Source organism: Panulirus ornatus, chromosome 69, assembly GCF_036320965.1.
Source record: "Panulirus ornatus isolate Po-2019 chromosome 69, ASM3632096v1, whole genome shotgun sequence".
Classification (NCBI taxonomy): domain Eukaryota; kingdom Metazoa; phylum Arthropoda; class Malacostraca; order Decapoda; family Palinuridae; genus Panulirus; species Panulirus ornatus.
In genome coordinates this window covers 14,993,287-15,019,185 of record NC_092292.1, presented here as the reverse complement: position 1 = coordinate 15,019,185, position 25,899 = coordinate 14,993,287, and the positions used below count along the sequence as shown (strand labels likewise).

The window sequence follows — 25,899 nt, the reverse complement described above, 5'->3', positions numbered from 1 at the left end:
TGTGTGTGTGTGTGTGTGTTCATCATAACGGAATGGATGATTTTCCGGTAAATCATTTCCTTGTGTTGATGCGATCATGGTAGACAACACGAGACACATTCTTTGCTCTTACTAACCTACCCTCTCACAACAGCAATACTCTCGCTTGTTCAAAACACACCCCACCCCCTAGTGTGGCATGAGCCTGCAACAGCTGGAATGGCCCTCTCTTAGTGTTACTAAGGACCAAAGCTACTGTCCTCAGAGGATACATACAAGCTGAGAGAGGGTGTGGTCTGGTCTCAGAATCATCCTGAACATGTGATGAAGGTGGTCAAGTCTATTCCATAATTGAACTTGACGCTGATGGCCTTAACGACCCTGGGAGTCATTAAGGCCTAATTAAAGCCCACCCTCCCCCCAACCCAATTAATCAACCAACCAACCAGAGGTGGTTGAAGGATTTCACCTGTACACCGAAAAAGCCCGGCTATTTCAAGATACATAAAAATTTTTGCTTTTGGATCAAGATTCACATATCCATTTTTCCGTGACCTTGGGAGCGCTCATTCAGTCTTTGAGAATTAATAACAAAAACACATCTACTCATGGCAGATGCACAGAGGCGAGCTGAAGGATGACCAGTTTAAGATATCAAGCCATACTGGATTCTGTGCTCTCTGTGGACAAGACAGTGTTACCTTGTGATTTCAGTGCTTCAGTATGACTGGTTACGTTTTGAAAGACTTTGTGTACTCTGCTACTGTTCGTAATTAGGGTATTTTTTAATGACCAAATATATATAATTAACTACCTTTGAGAAACGATTTAATGCTTCATCTGGAGATTTGGTTTTCGGTGTACGTGATGCATTCTCTCTATACCTTTCCCCCCTCCCCACAACAGCGTCCTGTGTATAAATGGGTCCTGCGTGTTTTAGGTAAAAGATTTTCGGGGCTGAAATCCTGACATCCTAAAAAAAATCTTGCAAACTAAGCGTGGTCAAGAGGTCAGGCAATGGGGAGAGAGAGGGAGAGGAGAGAGGGAAGAGAGGAGGAGAGAGAGGAGAGAGAGAGAGAGAGAGAGAGAGATGAGAGAGAGCAGAGAGAGAGAGAGAGAGAGAGAGAGAGAGAGAGAGAGAGAGAGATTTTCCCGTGAGATTGGGGGGGGGGGGAAGACAAGGACACTGCAGACGCACCAATTATCCACCCGAGCGACGCGACCCCAGTTGCCAAACACCCCTTTACTGTCGGGAGTGTGCGAGGAGGAGGAGGAGGAGGAGGAGGAGGAGGCGGAGGAGGAGGAGGAGGAGGAGGAGGAGGAGTAGGAGGAGGAGGCGGAGGGGGTGGGTGGTGGTGGTGGAGAGAGAGAGGGGGGGAAATAAAAGAAAACTATCTAAAATTATCTTCAATTACCTCCTGGGCGTCTCACTGCTGGGTCGTGGAGCTTGCGGTATTACGGGGCGCCATCATTCAGTCGACAACTACCGAGCGAGGAGGCCCATAAAGGGGAATAAATGGGTTAGATAAGTAAGGGAGGCTCCACGGCAAGAGGTTGCGTTGAGGTGGGAGGAGGGAGGGATGGAAGCGGGAGGGGGATAGGGAGGGGAACCACTGAAACTGTCGCCGGCCCTCCCGACCAATCGGGGATGGCCGGTGGCTCCGCCCACCGTGGCCCCCTCAGCTAATCAACAAGCACTCTGCCAACCACCAATCACACACACACACTTCCCCCCCAACTCCCCCACATCAACAATAATTACCCCTGTTAATTACCGACGACTCGGGGAGAAAAAGGAATATGTACGTTCCTCTAGCGACGACTGGAATACCAGAACCGGTAGTATCCACGGCGAGATATACAATAATAAACAAGTGGGGGTCGATGGGGTGGCGAGAATGACAACAACTGTAATGTCTATCGCGCCAGGGGCTCGTCTTATCTATTTCCCCCTCGCGCTGCAGATAAAAAGATAACTTATCTATCGCGTCAGTAATTCGCCTTATCTATTTTCACGTTACGTGGCAGATAAAAACATCTATCGCGCCAGGGATTCGTCTTTATCTACTTCCACGATACGTTGCAGATGAAAGATAACATATCTATCGCATCAGAGATTCGTCTCATCCATTCCTGTGTAACTGACAACAGATAAAAGACACGTTTCTACTCTTTATCTTACCAGTGCCAATCTACGACACTAGAACTCACTGCCAATAAAACGATGGCAATCACCAGGACCTCAAAATCATTTCCACACTAAATAAATCCCGATTTCACATCCTTAAAAGTGAGGGCGGGGGTGTTTCCCTTTCCAAAAAAAAAGAAACCTGTAACCCATCACACTGTCAAGAGACTTCACGCAAATTAGGGGAAAAAAATATAAATAATGAAGGGGGATTACGGCTTTCAGAGAGAGAGAGAGAGAGAGAGAGAGAGAGAGAGAGAGAGAGAGAGAGAGAGAGAGAGAGAGAGAGAGAGAAATTCCCTCGTTAGCGGATGTAATCCTAAGCGCACACTCCCAAGTGACAGTTGGCTCACTGTGCAGCCAAAATCCCGAGGATTTATCTCCAAATCTTTCCATGTGTACACACACACACACACACACGTATATGTAAATAATTCAGCTGATTCCTAAATTTCAGTGTCTCTCTCGCTCGCTACAGACGTATACCAAAGTACACGTTTCCCTAACAGTGTCACCGTAAACTCACCTCCCAAAACTAAGGACTGGATGCAGGTGCATCATCATACACGGAGGAAGTTTTAATGGGCTATCTAGCTTTAATATGCATAATGGGCCTGATACGACAGCAAGGCGGAGGAGGAAGAGGAGGAGGAGCGTTAAGATAGCGTGATATCAGGCAGGGGGAGGAGAGATGGGATAATGAGACAGCAGTGATACGCAGGGACAAAGAAAGAGAGAGGCTGTAGAGTGGTGTGGTGTGGTGTGGGGTGGGGTGGTATATATACAAGGACACGACGGAGTGGCCGTACGCTGCCCGCTTGCAAGAGGGAGCCTACGATGAGGGGATAGATGTATGTATGCCACCGTGAGAATAAAAGGGGGGAGATGTTAAGACATCGCAGAGGGAAAGTGGGTTAATCTAGTGCTATTGTGGCATTGATGACGGGTTGGTAGGTAGGTGTGAACTACTGATGAACGGTACGACAGGAACCAAAACACATCAACAAAGAGGGTCGCTCGCATTCTGAACACTTTTCAAAATTACAACGCCAACGTCATTGAAGGAATCAGGCAAAGTAATTGGGTGTGTTCCTACAATTTCGTAAGGGTGGAAAACCGGAAGGGCTAAAAAAAAAAAAAAAACCCAAATACCTTAAAATCTTATATAAAAAAAAATACCTTAAAATCTTATACTGCAAAGTAAAACATCGTATTTACTGTGTCAATCTAAAAAGCTCTCCTATTGTATTGATCACACCCTAAATACAATCATAACAGCTAGGAAAATCTAGGAGGGCATTTTGAACACCTAATCCGCATGCACACATAACTCCCTATACCGAAACCGGCCAATTTGATGAGCTATGTAACATACTGAAAATCAAGGTTGAAACGTAGTATTGCACAATGCCGCTGAAAAAAAAAAATCTGTCCATAAAAAACAGCGAAGACATCCACCATGACCCGACAGATGAACCCCACTAGCAGCACGTATATCAAAAAAACATCATGGGGATGCCCCCTCGACTTCAAGAAAGAAGTAAGGCAACTTTTTTCTTTCCCCCCAACGCACAATCTCTCCGACCTAATCTCCCTGAACTGGATTTGCAAGAAAGGCACCGCACGTCAAATATACACACGTACATCATTCTAGTCACCAAGGAAGCTCGTACATTTTGGCGCTCTTCAGTATGCCGTTTCGGCGGGCGCTTTCTTTCTTTCTCGTGGCGATTCCCTGAATATTTCAGCGATCGCAAAATATCGTGGTGGAGCACTTAAGATGGGTGTAAGGATGGCATGATGGGAGAGTGCGATGCAGTGGCAGGACAATGCATAATGGAGTAGTAGTACGTCATTTCTGGGGTATACTGTGGTGTGGTCTGGTGGGCGTGTAGTACACTTAAAATGCTTGAGTCATATGATGAGGTGGGGGGACTTAGAATGCTGGGGGTGATGTGGCAACACTGAGGGGTGAAATGGTACGGCACGGTAGTAAGACGAGATATGCTAACCCCAATGTTTATAATGTTTGTAGGGATAGGGTGGTGTCCAAACGGAAAAGTGTGATTCGTGTTTGCCTAAGGGGGGGAGTAGTTTGGTTTTAAATGGGCGTGTGTCTAATACGACGGAGTTCATGACGGATTTGGGAAATATGGGGGAACAAATGGTGGATGTTTAATATCTATCGAGTCATTATAGTTTGGATGGGTTTTATAAGTGTGGTGTTTGCTGGGGATTGGGTATCTGTGAGCACAGGTGGCTGAAGTGTGAGGTTGTGGGGTAAAAAAATAAGCTTTTCTTACTTGTGCATGAAGGTCGGTGGGTGGGTAATGGAGTGGCTTGGGTGGGATGGAATTACAACTTGAATGTAATTGGGGTTGATAAGCACGCTGAAGTGGGACTGCACCGGTTGTAGCCGAATGCCTGTGGTTGCTGAGAAGATGGTGACTGTGTTGAGTAATCATGTTCCTGTGGCTCGTGATCTTATGTTTGGTTTTGGAAGGGTCAAAGACCAGACAGGTTCAGGCACAGCTTAGAAGAAGGGTGGATAACTTGCACGTAGATAATGTTGAGGGATTAGTTTATGGTTTTCGTATTCATGTTTGTGATGTAGGGAGCATATATCATGTGTGTTGTATGTGATGACATGTTTGGTGTCTGTTCGGTGAAGGTAATGTGAGACCACATGTTCGATTCATACCCGTCAGGGGGTACACTGTGAAGGTTATAGTTGATTTACGTGGGGATGCACACGTTTTGCTGTGAGCGAGCCATTGTGCTAACGGCGCCACGTAGTGCTGTATGTTTAATTGTTGCTGGCGTACAGCAAGGGTGTTGCCATGTGAGTTAGCCGCTTATGAGAGGAACTTCACATTGTGGTCGGCGTGAGGAAGAGGGAGGGTCATGTAAAAATGGTGAGAAAGAATAGCTTTCTTGGGAACCCCATTGCTCACCACGAGAGTTTCAGAAGTATGATTCTAGTGGATAGCTCTGGCATGGTGGCTGGTTATGAAGGTGGCTAACCATTCTTTTGTCACTTTTGCGTGAGGATTTGTTAGCGAACAGCGTCAAATGGATCGTGTTTCGTGTGTGCGTGTGTGTGTGTGGGGGGGGGGGGGGTTATGTTGAAGCTATCTATGTGTTGTGAGAAGTGTGGTAGTGTAGTGACTGTGTTTGAAGCAACAGACAGGGGTTCTTAAAACGCACTCTTATACAGAGGGAATAGCGTTACCATCCTTATCATTACTGTAAAAAGGACTAAATGCACTCAAGACATAAGGCTTAAGTCGAAGCTGACGCATCACATTCTTCCAAGAAGGACTCACAGTTTTGCCAGACCAAATGACACAATCTTCGAGAAGCAGAAAAAAAAAAATATGGAAAAGGTAATCTCTTTGGCATTCTTCACACCTCTGCCTGTAGATATGTTTGAAAAAAATCCATATATGTGAGTACAAGAATCCAAGACTTTGAGGATGGGATTCGACAAAAAAGCTTGAGTATTAAACAAGGAGAATGGCATTACCCTAGGAATCTTTGATACTTAGGTTGCTCATCCCACTTTTAGGGTCGCCAACATTACTTAAACTGAAAACTAACTAGTTTGAGCTTCTTACTCAGAAGAGGCGTCAAGGGGAAAACTGGTTCCAAAGCGTCTAATCGAAGGACAGAGAATCTGTTGCAACTATCCAACTCATACCTACAATTTACATCACAACTGTAACAACACTGATTTTGGTGGTAGAGAGATCCATCCGGTTTGCCACTCCAAAGGAAAGGATCAAAGTGAAAGCACCCTTCTCTGCAAACATTTGTTTAAATTGTGTCTGATCATAAATGGCATTTGCCCTGAAACTGCATACTCCTTGGAAATAAGAGGCTTAGAGAGAAAGCCCTTTGAATATTGGTAAGGAGAGCATCTCTTCCACCAACCCTAAGAGTAGCACGGATCTGCAAAAGCCTTCGTTTGCCAAGTAAGAGACGGCCACAGTAATGTACATTAGAAATAATATTCTGCACCCTGGACTCAGGACATTTTAAAAAAAATACCATGGGACCAACAGCATCTTCTGATGACTTGAAAGGAATTTCATACCTTCATTTAAAGGCCCCCACTTACATGACCCTCCGAAGAATGGAAACCCCATGCATCCAAATTATCCAATAAGTCCTAGGGCTCTCCAAGGCATGGGTTTTCAGAGGTTCCTTTTGTTGGTCCACCAAACCAATGATTCTAGAAGTACATGACGAAGGACTCATTGGAGATCTCAACTTTTGGCAGGAAAGAACTTGTTTACCCAGAAAGTTACTTTTTCTGTCCGAAGCCATACCTTGCTCAGGGCTACAAAACTGCTCTTCCCCAGATGTTTCTCTGGTTTACATCAATATACCATGGTCCAGGACTGAGGGGCAACAGCAGCTTTGTCCCTGGGAAGACAAAGAGTTCCACTGTATTCCTGCCCATTCAAAGTTCTGGGTGGGAATTAAGCAGGACTTATCCAGGATGACGGTACAACCCACTTTTCGAAATGTGGTCAAGACCTGAAGCCCATGCCTAGCATATTCCTCCTCTTAAGTTGGACTACCAAAAAGTCAAAAGGCAAGCCAGAACAGTAACTTCAAAGAACATTAGTGTGGGAGCAGGGTCAAAATCACTCAGGCTTTGCATAAGTCAAATGGCACCATCTTGAACTGCCAGGCCTATGTACCAATTCTGAATGAAAAAGGTCCCTCATTCTAGGATGTAATGATATGTACCTATAGACATCTTCAAAGTCTAGATTGACTGTCTAGCAATTTAACTACAAGGTCTGGTGAATGCTCTGTAAAAAGATCACCAAGGAACCTGTGTTCTAGTATGTAGGTATTTAGAGGTACATGATTTTCTTAATCATTTGGACATATGGAGAGGATGACCAAGAAGGCATACATGTTGGAGGTGGAGGGAGCAAGGAAAAGGGGTAAACCAAAGAGGAAAGATGGAGTGAAAAAATGCTGAGTGAAAGGTACCTGAAAATGCAGCAGGGTGTTAGGATTGCATGGGATTAAAAAATTGGAGTGTGATGTGGCATGCTGAGTGAAATGGGCTGTCAGTGGGCTGAACTATATCATGAAGTAGCCAGGGGAAAACCATGAAAAGGTCTATGGGGGCTGGTTGTGGATAGGGGGCTCTGGTTTCAGTGCATTATACAAGACAGCTAAAGAATGGATGTGAGTGAATGAGGATGTTCTTCATCTGTTCCTGGCACTGCCTTGTTAACATGGGAAACAGCAAACAAGTTTGGGGGGAAAAAATAGTGATGCATGGAATGGAAAGGTTAGTATGGTAGCAAATGTCCTGACAGTACACAATATTCTAAGCTATGATGTGTAGTTTGATAATGTTATCTCTGTGGTGGTCCCTGAATGGCCAAAGGCAGGTCTGAACCAAGTGATAAACCAGAGGTTGGATGGTTTTAAACCTGTTTTTCTAAAAGAATATCTTAGGGAATCTCTCATGCTCAGAGGATCATTCAACCATAGGTATGAGCTTTGTCAAATCTGCCAAACTGTGCCTGGTTTTGGGCTTTGTTTACACAAAGCTTTAACTGTAAATAAATATTGGCTAATGATATGCAATAATTTCTTGTAGAATTAGTAGAGGAACAGGGTGTTCAACCATTCAATTACAATTACTGCTTTGCTGCAACTTCATTGCAAACTGCCAAGCCATAATTTCTCTACAGGGGTGTTAAAAGTGCTTTCAACCTTGCTAACTAAAAGAAAGGTTACAAAAGCAGTGTAAAACATTTGATAGAGTGACTCCTGACAATGATGTTCTACCTAACGAAGTTTTCTGGTGCCTTTTTTGGTTTCCATCATTTTGATATTTCATTGTGCCATAACACTATTGAACAGTTTCTTAACATATGATAATCTCTCATAAGGTGATGAATTTCTTGTCAGTGATAAAGAGTTATCAGAAAATGACCATAATCAACAGGAACAATGCACACACCATCCTCTGTCCCTTCATCAAGATTTGTCATTTAGCTAACTCAGCTTGCAACACACAAAACACTGTAAGCAATTCATCTCTAACAGAAATAAGTTATATCTATCCTTCCATCATATATCAATAGCTTTATTATGTCTACAGTTTAAATAAGACAGCACCAAGTTTAACAAGAAAACCTAACTGTAAAACACTAATGCCTCCAGCATAAGTTGGTATCCACCTACTGAATGTCAACTTGTGGCCTTGACGTTTGACCTCTAACAAAAAAAAAAAAAAAAAAAAAAAAAAAAACAATATCAGATATGGAGCTTTCCAAGTAGTAAGTATGGCATAAGTTTGGTGTTCATCCAGATATCAAGTAAGCAGGTATTCAATATCATCTTAGTACACAGGTGGTAGAAGCCTCTGCAAACACTGCACTAGATTGACCCTCTGTTAAATGATGAGCCATTAAAGGCTAAGAAGTGGCACTTGAGTTCACTAGTTACAGGGACTCTACTGCAGTGGCCACCCCTTTGAGGGAATTTATGAAGGAAACAGGCATCAAAGATATAGACATACAAATGATCTTAACCCCTGCTGTCCTAATGCTGAATGCTTAATCAGAAGAACTATATGTATTGTATCTGTGATATACATACTATCCATATCCATGAACAAATTCTTCAGTGTACACAATATTTTGCAGCATCTTCAAAGGAAAAGACCTTGTGTTCTTAATGTTTTTGATCCAAACCTTAAAAACTTAAATCAGGTGCTGAACCACCTATGTACTATGGTTCCAGTTTGGTTGACATCCATAAACCTATTCTTTGGAAACTGAGTGCATGAGCATTTAGCAAAAATTACTGCACTCAGTTTTGTAATCCAACTTTCGGCCACAGGCCTCAAAAACTAAATCAGGTGTAGAGGTTTGCATGCAGTGTACGAGGCACAGCTCTGATCAATACTTAGTCGCCCTGCCATGATACATCATGAGTACCAACATTTGGTAACATTTTAGAGCAAAACACACTGATTCTCAATGACAAAAGCTTTATCAAGTGTGGACATCTGTATGCAGTATCATTAGTAAAATTCTAGTATATATGGAATTAACATTCTAGTCACATATAAAGAGATCAGGATGCATGCAAGCACAAGGGAAGCCAATAAAGTTTGTCCCTCTACTTTGCAGCATGGGGCTTACAAAAACTCTGAAAAGCTGCAGGATAAAGGCTGACAACTTTCCTGAACAGCTATCATGTGAGGTAGTCACTCTGAGAAACAGGCAGAATGAAATCTTTGACATAATGCAAAGAAATAAGGATGAACAGTGTTACTAAGTGAACATGGATTATATTTCTTAGATATATACTCACTCCATATTCAGTATTCTGGCTTTCTATTGTTTACAAGGATTTCTCAGAGATCACTTTTAAAAGACATTATTCCAAGCAATGGAACAAAGAAAAGCACCTTTAATCAACAATATTGCTGATATAATGCTGTGCAATGACAGAGACAAAACCATTTCATAACATGACATTGTCATGCACTTTACACCATTCTGCAGCTATGAACTTGGTAAGTTATAACATTACAAAGAGATACAACTGTAAAAACTTGATTCTTTTACCTGACTGTCTAATAAACTTGTTATTTCGCTGGTATCCTATACCTTCTCTTCAAGGTTAGAGCCGTAGGAATTGAAATGTTAAATATTTTCTTTGATTATCTTGAAAATTCTCTTGTATTTTCAAGTCAACATAGTACATTTACTACTGTATCTGTGATGTGGTGTCAGTAGCTTGAACCAAGGCCTGTGAAGCAGTCAAGGGAGAGCAAACCATGAGGTAGTTTTTGGGCAGTGTCTTGGATGGTAAGCTCTGGTTTTGGCACATCATGCACAACAGCTGAGACTGGACATATGAAAATGAGGCAGTTGTTCATCTGTTCCTGATGCTACCTTGCTCTTTCAGGAAAGATAAATTAAATGCACAACGACTGAGACTGGACATGTGAAAATGAGGCAGTTGTTCATCTGTTCCTGATTCTACCTTGCTCCTTCAGGAAAGATAAATTTAAAGAAACAAATATAATCTAAACAATCCAACTGAAAATAAAAATCAACTCACACGGTTTTCTACAACATCAATTGAAATAAAGGAATAAACAGAAAACATGCAGCAATCAGTGGCACTCTTTAGATCTTCCAAAAAGAATTAAGACTTCATCACCAACAATAAAGCAATGGACATAAAGGGATTCATAGATACAAAATGTCTACCCCACTGACAAAATGTTCACTACTTCAATTAATTCTTGTGAAAAAGGGAGGCATACACTAAAGAATTCACCAATTGTTACTTGGGGCAGAAACCATCAAAATGGACCCCCATCTTGGATTCACAGACTCATCAGACTAAATCAAATGTCTTTTATGAACACATAAAAAGGAAAACAGAATTTCTACTGAGCAGCAACATGTCTTATTCAATCATGTGATCCATTAAGATATTCAGTTTACCTGAAATATCATTATGAAAATCAAACCCCATATCTGAAACTAACATAAGGTGTTCTAGTAGGTGGATTTCTGGTTGTATTTTTCTGAAACAAGCCAACACCAATGACATGTTTAAAAGAGTTTACAGAGACTTGCCCCCCATGCTCCTTCCTTTCTGATACATTACATTGGAAGCTCTAAAATTCTTCCCTAAACTATGTAAGGAGGAAAATAAGCGCTGGGAATAAACTCTGAGAATAAATATACCATTTGCACAGAATCATAAGTGTCAAACTGCATTATGACACACAGCAGCAATCTCCTAACCAGCACAGAATGGAGCTTCGTGAAAATCCAGATCTAGCAGCACTATACTGTAACATCTGGCTATTTGAGATAAGTCTTGAAATTCCAATAAACTATAAAGGCTGAAAAGCCCCACATTCCTAGACGCAGCATGGTTGCAGCAGAATCCAGGAACCAACCAATGGTCACATGGTTACTGCCTCTAGCACTCTATGACATTAGGCATTCATGCAATTTCAAGAGTGCTGTTTGTCCTCTACCTCCTCCATCACTCGGGTCAACTATCACCATTATCAAAGTCGGTGGTCATGTGTTATCTGCTTACAGCATGACAAATCATGATTCAAACTGTTAATCAATGAAAGTCAAACTGTTAAATCAACAAAACTGAGTGGAGCCAATACTGCAAAATCATTTGACTTTTATACAGGACAGTGAATAATTACCTGGATGTTAAATACACAAACTTAACTGAGTTTGGTCATTTATGCATAATCTAACACTTATGAAGAGAATTCTGAATCATCATCTAGTTACTATTAAGAAAAACTGAGATAGTTAGTATCACAAGAGTAGCATCTTCAATGGGACAACTCATCATCAATCAGATGTCTCAAGCACTGGTTCCAGGATGGATCAGATATACGGTTCTAAGGTATACCTGCCTAAATGATCTATCTATATCTATATCAAACACTGAAATAAATCTTCACATAAGAACACAGTATCCTAAGACAGTGCTAAGTATCTCTATATATTTCAAAGCCAGTGAGGCCAGAGTGCAATGTGCAGTAAGTCAGAGGAATCTTGTTGGTAACCAGAAACAAGTGAAAGAACCATAACTAAAGATTCACCTAAAAGGGAAAAAGAAATCTTCTAAAATGTTCTTCAGCAACTATGTGTGGCAGATCCTGTTGGTTCCCGAAAGAAAGGGAAGCCACTTTGGAGGTCATATTTGGCTTTGTAAATCTAACCTATAACAGTCTTCTTTGGCTTGTCACCTAGTTGGCAATATTAATGGAAAAGTATACAAAAAAAACTTGCTTTGAGATCAATGACATTAGCTCCCTCTCTGGTAAGAAAAGCCCATCCAGGCCTGGCTTTGAAAAAACAAAAACATTAAAAGGGGCACACAGAAAGAGAAAAGATGAAAAAGAACAATGTACAATACTCTGGGGAAGCAGAAGGCTTTGCTTTTAAAAAAGCAGCAGGCTTTAGATATCACACACACACGCACACACACACACACAAGAAGAAAAAATCCAGGTAAAGAATTTTAAAGCTTTATTATGTAAATAACAGAATTCAAGGCGACACATCCTTCAGTCACAAACAGACAAAAAATTAAGTGATGCAGTGTCTTGCAGAGTACTGCTTGGTGTAACTTATGATGGAGGTACACAAGCAGCCTGTTCTAAGAAGAAATAAGATGGAAAGGGCCAAAACTAAGCTATAGGGCTAGTGTATATCCAAGTTTTGAAGTCAAACTACAAGAGCAGGGAAGCTATACTGCTTCAGACTCGACTCTACAGAGTAAGATTGTAATGCAAAACCCATAAATAATGTGTAAGCAGATACAGGGACAAATTAATCCTTTTTATGACTGGAGTAATTGCTTAGAAGAGAACTAATCTTCTACATTTGAACAGCTGTGTTAAGTGGGGTTTCATACTAGATTAAACAGTGCAATGAAAACAAGTGTGTTGATGCAGTGCGCTGTCATTTTACAGAGCCAAAAAGGGGGATGTCAAAGTTGTAAGGAGTTTTAGAAAGGTATATAGGAAGCCAGTGAAGATCTGGAAACTGCAGATGAGCTTAGGTATTTGGGAAAAAATCTCTGATTGGACAGTGGTGAGAATGCTGAAGTTGAGAGAAGTCTTACATGGAAGAATAACTGATGGTACACTGAAAGCCTTCATGGAAAAAAGTTTTGTATGCAAACTTGTATAAATCAGTATGTTTCCCAACTCTGATGTATGAAAGTAAAACTCATATTCATTTAGGTCAGGAGAGGTGAAAAATAAAAGCAGTAGCGAGATAACCTGCGTATTATGATTGGGATGAAAGAATAAGACATAAAAAAAGATGAAGATATGAGAAGGATATGTGGTGTGAGGAAATGAATATGAAATACAAAATAAATACTCAAAATCTTTTAAGATGGCATGACCATGGAGAAAAGATAGATAGATGCAGTGAGAGAAGCAATTACAGCAAGGGTCATTTCAGATGAGGATGCTAAGGACTGATTTGGGATTAGATCAAAAGGATGCACTTTGCGTGCACTTCATGGGTTCATTCAAGTGTGCAAAGTGAAAATGGATGTAGTCTTTATGACAATAGTCATATGGATGAGTGATTAGAGAGGCTGTTTGTATCTAATTCATTCCACAAAACTAAGAGCATATCCAATGTAGGCAGATATAGTTAGACAGAGGAATATTCAGCTTTACAGGTGTTAAACTCAATGAGGTTATGTATGCCCCAAAAAAGAAAATCCTATCAAAGCCTAAATATAAATTAGCAGCTGCAGTGAGGAGAGACACAGATTGAGCAAAACTAGATGTACCTAAAGAGACAAAAGTGAGGGGATGAAAGGCTGTCACCAGCAGATGACTCACACTTTTAAGAAAGATGATCTTTGATACAAAGAAAATAGAGGCTATATTAGTGGGGGAAACTGCTATGGTTTTGTCATTTTGGAAAAGTGAAAAAAAAGCTGACTGACAGAAGTTCTTAAGGGACAGTTTTGGCAAAAGTCCAAAAAAACCTCATAACAAATCTGCATTGATTTTTAGCGAAGAAGAAAGCTGAATGAGATTTTTCCATGTCTGATACATAAAGTCTACTGTCCACATGGCCTCTAAACAAAAGTAATTGAAAAAAATCGTAAAGAAAGAGGGGATGTAGTCATCTATTCTCACAAAAATACTTCTGTCATATGCCTAACAAAGAGAATCATTACCTGAGGAAAGAGTAATTTTCTCAACAAAATGAAAAAAAAAAATTTCACATCAGTCCCATCAGTGCCACTAAAAAGCCACAGTTAGCCTAAAGAAGGGACGAGAGCTGTATTAGGGGCAACGAGTTAGGAACAATCACAAGATTGTGATCAAATAAATCGACATGGAAAAGGATATAGATGCTTACTTCCCTGGGGTACACTCAGTACCTTGCACATATATAATACTGTACAGCAATATTGGGAGCATACTGGTAGACACTGATTATCAACAAAGGAATAATCATAGGGCTAGAGCGTATGTTCTTTCAGATACTGATTGTTCTTCTTTAGCTACATTAAGTCCACCCCCTTGGTGGTTAGTGAAATAATTACTACAATCACTCTTTGGTAATGGCACTTACCATTCCTCATTCATTGGTTCCCCACACTACCTTCATTCTTTGTATCTTCTGATTAGCTCCTTAAATCGACTTGATTTTCCCTTAGTTTGTAATGCACTAACATGTACAATACTGTTCTTTCCTAAAGAGCAGTGTGGAATAAGTATTAGCTTGCTTAAATATTCTGTATAAATTCCATTCACATCCTCAAACATAAAACAGAGTATGAACCCAATGCTGACTCATTCCTTATCAACTTCAGGACAGCCAATTCAATTTCAATCATACTAATCCCTTATCAGTATTTCAAACACTTCTGCTAGTTTCTTACACTGATAGATATCGAAATAAATGACAAAAAACATGATCCAGAAATGATATTTTTGTATCACATAGCCCACTGTCATCTAACAGTAAAGATATAGTTGATTACCAGAATGTTTGGGGACGAGTCTGTTTGCACTATCCAAAAGTAATTGTAGAAAAGGATGTAAATGGAACTCACACATACACAGTCATATATTCTGTTAAAGATTCTGCTAAGGTTAGCTAGTGAGGAAAAGGATGAATTCAGCAATCAGAAAGAAAAAATGGTTTGAAAATCATTCTCAAACTGCACTTTGATGAATAAAAACTGAGCTAGGTACTCACCATTTGTTTTTCTTCCTAATGTAGTCTTTCTCAGATAAGTTAACTAAGTAGATCATAGGTTTGCTCGTAATAAGCAGGTGCTTATTTAACACCTCAATCTGAAAAGACAAAAATGAATTATATACCACATCAATTTCAGGCTAGGAACTTCCCACTTAGCCCTAAAAATAACTTTTCACATACAAATTGGTTGAGGCAATTACTTGTGGTGGTCTGAAAAACTCCACTATTGATACTTTAACCTAAAAAATGCATCCATCTATTATGCATGAAAAAGACCTGAATCTTATTCCTTATACACGATTGCTTTTTACTTTTTTAAGTGGTCCTCATGGGGATAATGCATTAATTTTTACTAATCACACAATCACAAGATCAACAATATACCTGATTTTGAGTTATTCACTAATCAGTATCTTAAATAATTCTTGGATATCAACTCACAGAGGCAAATGACCCCATCTTATTAATTCTACTCTCTTTATATCAATCATAAGATGATCATCAAAACATTAGCTGATCATCCAATCTTCAGATGATCATCCACCTTTTAAGTGATCATCTATCATCATTAACTAATAGTCCAATCCTCACCCTTGAGGCAGCTAGCTGCTTCTGCATGGTGTAAAAGGCAAGTGAAGAGAGCAGTGCAACTAGTCAACCAATCTTCACAACAACTATTTCTTAGTCATTTGGTCACTTAAATCATTCATGGTTATTACCTCTTTGGATGACAAAGAGCAAATGAACTTATCTCTTCCATTCTACTGTCTCTATACTAATCATCAGCTAGTCAACCAATTATAGTTATCTGATCTTAGCCTAATCGTCTTACTACTGGTTCCATCGTTTGGTGGGAAAGACCTACAAAATACCCTGTTTTATCCAGAGAGACATGTACACACGTATGCAGACAAACAAACATCCCAAATATACGAGGTATCACATTTAATCGTACCATAACTAAAATGAAACTCTGATCACCTGAATACAATCCTCCTCCCATCAAGCACTTATTAATGCCACAAAATCTTATAACAGTAGGGTTTACTACTTTCTTCATTAAAATAGCTGAATCAACCAAATGAAATACCACTTACTGTTATTGCACAGACTCTACTTTCCCATTCCCAAAAGCCCTACATATGACACACTGTACTATCATAAAACTTACCTCTTTGGCATCCCAGTCAGCAAATCGTACATGCTTATTCTCCTCCTTAAGAAGGGTTTGGATCTTGCAAACACAATCAAATTCGGGTTTGAGCTTCTTGTCACCACCTCGTTCCACTAATTTAAATAGCTTATCATACACCGTTTCGATGTACTCAATATCCTGTAACAAAGAATTTTTTCAGTAAATACTAGGGTAATTTGTAGTAAAACTAATTATCAACTTTACATAACACTAAAATCAGAGCTGCATTCTTTTAATACATTACTAGAAGCTACAGGAAAAGAAAAAGACATACCTTAAGACGTAGCTCGTCAAGGATGATTTCTAGATCACGGACAGGGTTAACATCACCTTCAACATGAGTGACATCGTCATCATCAAAAGCCCCTGGTGAACACAGTGTTCAACAAAATTAATTTTGGAACAATCTCTACTGACAGATATTCAATAAATGAAGATACAGGAGGGTAAGTTTTCCAACCCCAAACATCCTACCCTTCTCATTTGCCTTTTATGAAACACTGGAGATATTCCAAGGGATAATGACACAACCCTAGCCAAGCTCAACAGGTTACTCTACAGTTTCCCTTAACTGCTTCACTGACCTTGGTTCAACCCACTGTGACATGTTGCCTCCTGCATAATGCATTGTTTCAATTCACTATCATACATGCAAATCTCTCCACCTACTGGCTGTTCACACCACAACCCCCCAAAGCCTCTTTCACTCCATCCTTCCATTTCCTTGCTCCCTCCACTTCTTAGCCAGGCTCAGAAAGGGTTTCTAACCATCTTCAAAACATAAAAAAGAAAGCAGAAGAAAATGGTGAAGGTCCAAGTTCAGTTCATGCTTATCTCGGAAGATATTCTTCCACTTCATCCTGCTGTAAGGAGATACCTAGTCAAAGTGACTTAATATGGAAAAAGATGTTTGGATACAATTTCTCTCTGGGATGTTGGTTATGAAAGTAGTATATGTTCTACAAGCCCTATGACAAGTGAAAAAGATACAAGAATTATGAAAAATATTTTTCTTGTCAATCGAATTACACATGATGGGACATTTTGTATGCCACATTTCTATTGCTGGATTGGGAAATGAAAACACAAATACTATATAACAGTATCAACAGAACATTAAACTTGATTTGGTTGATATCCTGACTCAGCAGACACATCTGTAATGAAAAAGTGATGTTATATAGCAAAGTATGATATCAAAAACCCAGCAATGAGAAATCTGGGATTCAGAGCTGAGATGATCTTTGTCAAAATTTCATTATTACATAAACGTTTTATCCCTGGGGATAGGGAAGAAAGAATACTTCCCACATATTCCCTGCGTGTCATAGAAGGCGACTAAAAGGGATGGGAGTGGAGGGCTGGAAATCCTCCCTTCTTGTTTTTAATTTTCCAAAAGAAGGAACAGAGAAGGGGGCCACGTGAGGATACTCCCTCTAAAGCTCAGTCCTCTGTTCTAAATACTACCTTGCTAATGCAGGAAATGGCCAATATGTATGAAAAAATAAAATAAATGTTTGTCTTTTGGCAATGTTTCTGTTTTCTTACTTTCCTTTTCAGTATACAAGTATAGTGATGCTGCACATATAGTACGAAAAAAATGTGAGGCAGCAGAGTCCAAAATCACTTAACACAAAGCAAGCTAAATTTTTAAATACCTTTCTAAATACTTAGAAATTTGGTAAATAAAAAAAAATTGGCAATGTGTGGGTCCTAAGAACTCTGAATCGTTGATAACGTATAGTATGTGATGATCAAGTATTGAACCAAAAATCCTGTGAGCCATACAGATAAACAGTAGAAGTAAACATCATAATATTAAATTAATGTACCAAAAGCCATGGCTCTTGAAAGATTGGGCATTCTATACAAAGAACACTCTTACAATAAATCAATGAGAAAATCATTTATAAACACAAGAAAACCATATCGCTTTGCCACGGAGAATCAACAGATATTAGGGAAATGAAGCCACTCTTTGATTGTTTTTGACTACCTCACTACAGCAAGAAATTAGGTGAAATGGTTTTAGGTAATTTAGACAAAGCTGAAAGTAATTCTAAATAAAGAAAAAGGAACTCATTATTAGCAGTACATTCTTCCCATTAGCTATTTTCTATCACCTGGAAAAACAAATAAAACCTGACATTTGCAAAAATAAGCCCCTCAATCTTCTGTGTATCAATACCTCTTAGCAATATTTCATACTTATAAATTTCTTATCCTTGGCCTGCAGTTACACAAAGGTGATACTCCCATTTAGTTGAAATAACAAACGAATGCAAGCTGTCTTTATCATACCTAACTGCCTTTCCTGCTTTTACAAAGTAGTATCAGCAAAAAGTGTACTCAGACTATAAATTCTGACTTCTGAATAACTTTAGCTGTTTAATGCTCAGCATATTTTGACAAGCATTTCATACGGCCAAAGAGACACAATGATACAGTATTAGCACACTTCTTATATGATGACTCATTGAAACTATGTTAATAATATTACTTGCAAATAATTTTTAGTCTCTCATGCATTATCAATGAAATACATAAAAAGACACCATCGCATAGACAACATCTTATCATTACTATGTGATGGTATTTATTTCCCCTGTTGCTGTGCAGGTCACTGGCAATCCTTACAGGTTCAAGACATAGGTCTGCTGAAACCACATAATACCAGGGTACTCCAAAGCATCCTTTCTCAACTACTTTACTTGACAAGTATTAGCTCCACATCTGCTTTCCTTAACGTTTTAAGAAAAAGTGATAACTGTCCTCAATTTCCAATCAAAGCTCTGAGCAAGCTAATCAAACAATCATTCTCTGAGTTTAACATGAAATTCAGCAACACTAAACTGTTTAAATCTACAACCCTAGATACTCTATCATTTGTACTTACACAGCTATACACAATACCAATGTTTCACCCATTCTTTTATCATCTGATCTGGATAGAGTCTGCCTTTATTCACATGACTTCACTCAGTCTACAACTACAGTGATGTGCAATACCTCGCATATGGTCTGAACTGTAATACTTGAAAAATGAAGATATAACAGAGAGACAACATTCATAATCATAATTTCTTTGGAGAAATGTATACACAGTGTAATAACCTTAAGAGGACTAAATGATTTCCCACCCAACCAAGTTTTAAACACAAGTCCACCAGATATACATCCATATAAAACTATACTCCACAGGCTTATGTAACTATGCTTCGTTGTCCGCGTTCTGGAAAGCACACTTCTCTCCTTCATTACCAACTCTGATTCAACATATCATCAAATCCTCAAGCTCAAAAATCAACATCTACATTACAGACACTAAGAACTTACTCCTCAACTATCCTGGGCTCACCCGACAAAACCACACTTCTCGACCTGTAATCCTGTCCGATGGATGTGGTGGGTTTCCTTTTCCTTAGTACAGAAGGAGCCCTAAAGAAGGGGAATCTGTTTCTGGAACATAAAGGTACACTTATTCTTTTCACAGAAAATTCATAAACATCAACTTACGGGTAAGATGGAAGAGAGCATCACAAGCTTTGATATGAGAAAGGAAGGCGTTTCCCAAGCCTTGCCCTTCTGCTGCACCTTTCACCAGACCAGCAATGTCAGTCACATTCAGGAAAGCTGGAACTTTGCTAGAAATAGGAAAAGATGAAATCATACACTTGCCTTCACATAAAAATCCATTATGCATAAAAACAGAACACTATATAAATCTAAAAAGTACACAGAGTAGTCACATGGGCTTAATATTCCTAGTGGTAAGATCTCACTATCTTACATCTTGCTCAGTGTTGCTACATTAATTATGCAGAAACACATAACCCATTTTCAGAATGTTCACCTACAGTTTCCCTATATTTTCTTTTGATGAGGTTTTGATATAATTCACATATGCATACTTACATTATACATAGTATACCAGTTTTGGAATGAGGTAGAAATTCTAAATAGTTCAAGGGAAGAAAAGACAAACTTATTCTTTCTGTGAAGGAAAAGGGTTCTAAATGAAGAAATAGGGGAAAAGAATTTCTTTCCCTTAACAGTCACTTAAATTTGTGTCATCATACATGGTGTTAAATGTAACCTTAATATTGTATGAAACCCCTTTGTTGGTATTAACAAAAGTCCTAAACTTGTGATGCAATGTGTTCCCGTTTTGATAAGCTATCCTAGTTTGTGGTTATCTTTCCTCAACTTATCATGTCCCCCAGCCAAGTCACTCCTGTACATGTGATACCTCTAACATTTGCCAGCTCATTTCCCATAATCCCAGATGATGTGGGAAAATAAAAAGTGCTTGTATCTCTTCATTACAAGAATGTTCTTTCTGAACATTCAAAATCTAATTCAAAATATAATCTAGGAAATGAATATGGATGAACAATCATGATCTACATCTATCTCTAAACAAGTTACGTCAGCAAAAATATAACATCAAAAAAATCAAATGAAAAAAGAGCTGGTAAAAGAGAAAAGTTAAGTTTAATGCATATCTATGTAAGGATGTACATAGGTAGGAGTTGGTTCCTGTCTAAACGGAAAATGAAAACTCAGGAAGTCTCATACTTCAACATAAAAGTAAAAAGTACAACTTAAGGGACATAAATCAATATATGAATAAGTAATTCACATCTCTCTTTAAAGCAGAGCTTTAGCTTCATGACATGTGCATTCTCATAAGGTTTATCCAAAATCTAACATAACCTGAAAAGACTGGAAACTGAAAACGATGGTCAGGATGTGTATATAAGACATATCATACATGTAAAAAGAATCTACAGATAGAGCTTATGGTACTTGGTAAACAACACGTTTCCATGAAAGGGTATCAAAAGGAATCTGAAAAGAGTGGCAAAGGAGAACTGTCAAAGTTCACAAATACATACCCACAAATATAAAGCTGTGACTTTTGCTGAGAGAGGAAACAGAATATAATAAATCCCTTGTAATACTGTACTTCATTGCAAAACATGAAATACCAAGATATGATGATCACTATCTTACCTTGCTGGTTTGTGGAAGTCTACTAAGAAGTCAAATCTTGCGTCTGGTACTGGAACCCTACGTAAAGGAAACAATGAATTTTTGGTTAATGGTCCATCTGCATAACCCTAAAACTTCATTCCCATAATACAAAATTGTAGCCCAGACAAACTCTTCAAATCTGTAACACAAAACATGGACTTTTTACTTCCAAAATTTCAAGAACCAACATATCACACGCAGAGAATTTCTGTATTCAGTTCCTAAGTCAAGTAAAATTAAAAAAAAATTCATCACTGATTTATGATATTCTATAAAGTGACTGGATCACTTTCTAGAAACAATATTGGCTTAGCTTTTGAAAAATGGCATTAAGTTTGGATACATGAAACAGTGGTACACCTTGTTCAACTATAGGTAATTTCTGTGATGAAAGCCTATTGGTATTCCAAAAATGAGCATGCAGTTCACTATAATAAAAAAATATACAGTATACTTATTTTCATTTGGATCAATGGTGCAAAAGGGGAAGTTCTCAGCCTGCGCCGATGATTTTGTGAGGACATTGAAAAAAGTTGACTTGCCAACATTTGGGAGACCAACAATGCCAACTTTCAGATTTGTCCCCACACGACCAATGAGAGGCCTGGGCTTCACAGGTGCTGGCTTTTTAGGTGGCATCTCCAGTTACTGCCAAAGAAATAACATTTCATCATAGCACGCAATGCAAAAATCAAAATGTAGTTCTATCCACAGACTAAGCATGTAAACTGTTATGGAAACTTCTCAGTTACAATCTACTGCCAATTACATATAAATCTTTCACATACCTAACTACTGTAATCATCCCCGCTCTTCCACTGATTTTCAAAGCCCTCCTCACAGTCGTCTTATTGTTAAAATCAAAACTGAATATCCTTATCATTCTTCCGTCAAATATCTTTCATTTCTAACATCAACTACCTGGTAAAATGATTCTAAGAAAATCAATTAATAAGGATGCAAGACTAAACTACAATGTTGTCCCTTACAGTTCCATAACGTTTACAGAAATTTCATACATAAATACAAAATAGGTAATGTGCTATATCTTCCCAGTATTATTACAGTTATGAACATCCAAAAATTTTTTTTTAGGTTAAGCAAGGTTTAGTCAAATTTGTTTTTCTGACGGTTTCTGACATCTTTCGAATGATCCTGAGCTTTACTTCTATCACAAATCACTACTTTTTGTGATTTCCCTAATTCAAAACCCCAGTTCCAAATGGGGGTTCCTTATCATCGATGGATAAAGAAAGGGGATATCTCAAAAGGTAATGATCTGCTGTAGAGCTGAAGGTCAGAATCATGGAAAACAAATAAAAACCCATCAGAGGAACATAATTTCATCCACCAAACAGGTGGTCTAAAACGGTATTTTACCATTTTTGCGAAATACAAAATGCTAAAAATATCATTACACAAAACCAACAGTAAAAGTTTCAGTTTATGAGCATCACAGATATAACTTATGGATTTGGGTTAAATGCATATCATTGGAATCCTTGCGCTTCAGAGCGGTGACATACGCAGTGGGAGCAGGATATGGAGCAGTACTCTTTCCTCTAAGAAAAGTGACAGAAGGGGTATGATCATTATAGAAAATGAGGCAAAAGCCATGCGAAACGTTTGACACACTCAGCGAACAAGCTTCCTTCAGGCTGCAATTATGTCATATTTCTTAAAACATCAAAAATATGGTAAATCTAAGATGCTACGGGAAGTTTGTTCATGTTTTCAATAGTAAAATTGATTTCTAGACGCGTTTCATTTACTTTTATCTCACATATACCCAGATCATTATAGCCCTCCCTACTATCATTTTTTTTACACGCATATATATACACACACACACACACACACACACATATATATATATATATATATATATATATATATATATATATATATATATATATATATATATATATTGACGTAGGATAAAAAGTCATGCTAATATCATGTTCCCCTTACTCTAAATCACCCTTATCATGTATGTAGAACTCATCAATAAGCTTGTCTTCTAGAACTAAGGGGGTACCTCTGTGGTGCCCTTAAACTGGAACTTTCCTTTCTACCGTGACACCAGATGGCCCTATGACCCACAGGCTGACAGCCACTCCCTATCACACATGGACACACAGATAACATCTCTAATACATCGTAAATTTCTCCATCTCTTATAGAATTGAGAGAAATGTATTTCAGCAGCTGAAAATCAGGATATAGTAGCGAAAGAAAGTATTCCTGTCAATGAGGTGTGATATGAATGACCTTTAAATTCAATCATAATGGTATATATTGGCTAAATAACACATCGCATCTATTTCTACAAGGAACAAGATGATGAAAAAATGTTTACTTCATTAAAATTAAGGAAAATAAGACGATATTTTACCTAATTTAAATAACTGAGAGACCGACGTCCCGGCACCAAAACAAACCCAACGTGTGAAAGACAGATGGAGATGAAAAATCCTTTATTTACAATATTTAAGCAAAGCATTCATACAAATATATTCTTAAAATAAAATAAAGACTGAAAAAATGTGTAGAAACTTAGAACACGGAAATACATTGGAATATATTGGAGTTCCCATTCTTTACGATAGGTTTAAAAGGACAACGAGTATAAAAATATTTATGTCATGACTCAAGCCTTTTAAATCCAATACATTTAAATTTAATGAATGAAATTAAAATACGTCTTGTTTACAAACAAAATATATTATGAAAGGAGGCAAATTCAGCATGGTCTTCATTCAAATCAATTACCCAATATCAAGTTTCAATTAACTGCACAAAATACGTGTTTTTTTTCTACTAAATTTGAGTTCAGATTTGTAATGAAATGTTTTTCGGCCTTTCTGAAGAAGGCACAGATAAAGCAATTGATCATCACGGTACTATTTCACTATAATGGTGTACAATGTCATGAAAATTTCACTGTAACCATAAAACAATACCTGGATCATAAAAGTCTAATCGTTTTCATGTCCTCCTTAGATTAGTGTATAATCAGAATAAAGTTCCAAGATGGGAAACTTGTGAGGAACAAGACTGGTACAGGATCTCTGACGTTTTGGTCAGGTTAGGTTAATTTAGGTTAGGAAGTAATCATGAAAGAGGGATGTCATTCATTATGATAAACAACAATAGTTAATATGGACACATTTCAGAAATAAATCCTTATCAGAACTAATTATTTTCATTCAAACCCGTTCTTATCTTCACTTAATGTAGAAATTTGTATAATTCTGTATACGCATCGAGAACACTCTTAATCTCCATCAAATGATAAGATCTAAAGAGTATTTTGTCAACATTTCATTTAATTACATTGACTGATGTCAATGTTTTTAGCAGAATTCTTTTACGATATAACGTATGGGGTTCTTTGATTTTGATTTTCTATTTCTCCTGTAATATAATCAGAGTCCCTACAAGATGGGATACATACAGCTGCCTCATTATCTTCTGAGACTGCAGATCAAGTCTTTAAAGTGACATGAAAAAAAAAAGCCTAGCTTTACTTTAGCGTGGTAACTTACATTTGAATTTAACGTACTGGACGTGATTCGAGAACGTGTATGGAAACCAGGAGTCTCCATGAATTTAATCCTTTCTTATGTAGATGATATCATATTTTATGTACCAAGAAACTGCGCCAACATATTCTAGAGCAACACAAGTATTAAGGGCAATGAAAATGTAGTTTGAAAGCTGGAGATTAAGTAAAGATTCCATATACAAACCTAAAGGTTTAGTTTAGGTTAGAGAATTTGAATATATATATATATATATATATATATATATATATATATATATATATATATATATATATATATATATATATATGTATATATATATATATATATATATATATATATATATATATATATATATATATATATATAGGCACTAGAGAACTCAAACCCTGGAGTTTAACCCAAGTAGCACATATTCAAATTTATTTAAAATAACACAGAAGTTAAAGACAATTAAGATTAAGCTTCGAGAAATCTTACAATGGATACAGATTGAATATGTAGATTGATTTGATTGCCCCCACTTGCAATATGTTGAGAGAAACCAATTCGTACCATTAAAATATTAGTTCTAATCTTGGCTATATACAAGGACCCACTCCATGATGTCGTGGTTTTAGCAAAGTTTGTGACAAATAATCATAGAGAAATTAATTTTGAGGTAGTTTTTAATATTTTTTTATTGTCTGTCGACATGGCAATCGTAGTGAAAAAATTAGTTTGGCAAATTCTAATGATCTCTACACTGCACCTTAACAAGCAAAGATGACGTAACAAGTGGTATGCTGCATGTATGAGACGGGTCCTGTCTCATATATATATATATATATATATATATATATATATATATATATATATATATATATATATATATATATATGAGTGAACACTTGCATCACGTATGCTGGCATATGCAAAGTGCTCGATAAAATGTGGTTCACAGGTGCGGTTAACACGACACCACAAACTTCATTACTGAAGTCTGTTGAGCTACAGAATCTGAAGGAAGAAATAAAATGCATTAATTTATGTATTAATCTCCCAAATGACCTGAAGCCAAGTAAGCATAGCATAGGGGTAATAATAAAAGGCTTTGTGTTTAGGGCATTTTGATTCCATTCTAAGAACTAAATAAACACCTATTAAAAAAAAAGGCGTGGAATA

General features: G+C 38.0%; 1 protein-coding gene across 1 annotated transcript in view; it reads right to left on the bottom strand.

Annotated features, from left to right (window-relative positions):
• Positions 1-23,710, bottom strand: part of LOC139747544 (obg-like ATPase 1) — a 60,241-nt gene extending 36,531 nt beyond the window's left edge. The window contains exons 1-7 of the mRNA XM_071659950.1: positions 23,586-23,710; positions 21,645-21,838; positions 21,170-21,226; positions 19,670-19,797; positions 16,428-16,519; positions 16,130-16,291; positions 14,956-15,053 (exon numbers count right to left, since the gene is read on the bottom strand). Coding sequence (XP_071516051.1) covers positions 14,956-15,053; positions 16,130-16,291; positions 16,428-16,519; positions 19,670-19,797; positions 21,170-21,226; positions 21,645-21,829 — 722 coding nt within the window. The 5' untranslated portion in view covers positions 21,830-21,838; positions 23,586-23,710. The remainder of the gene's footprint in view (positions 1-14,955; positions 15,054-16,129; positions 16,292-16,427; positions 16,520-19,669; positions 19,798-21,169; positions 21,227-21,644; positions 21,839-23,585) is intronic.
• Positions 23,711-25,899: the final 2,189 nt, after the last annotated feature.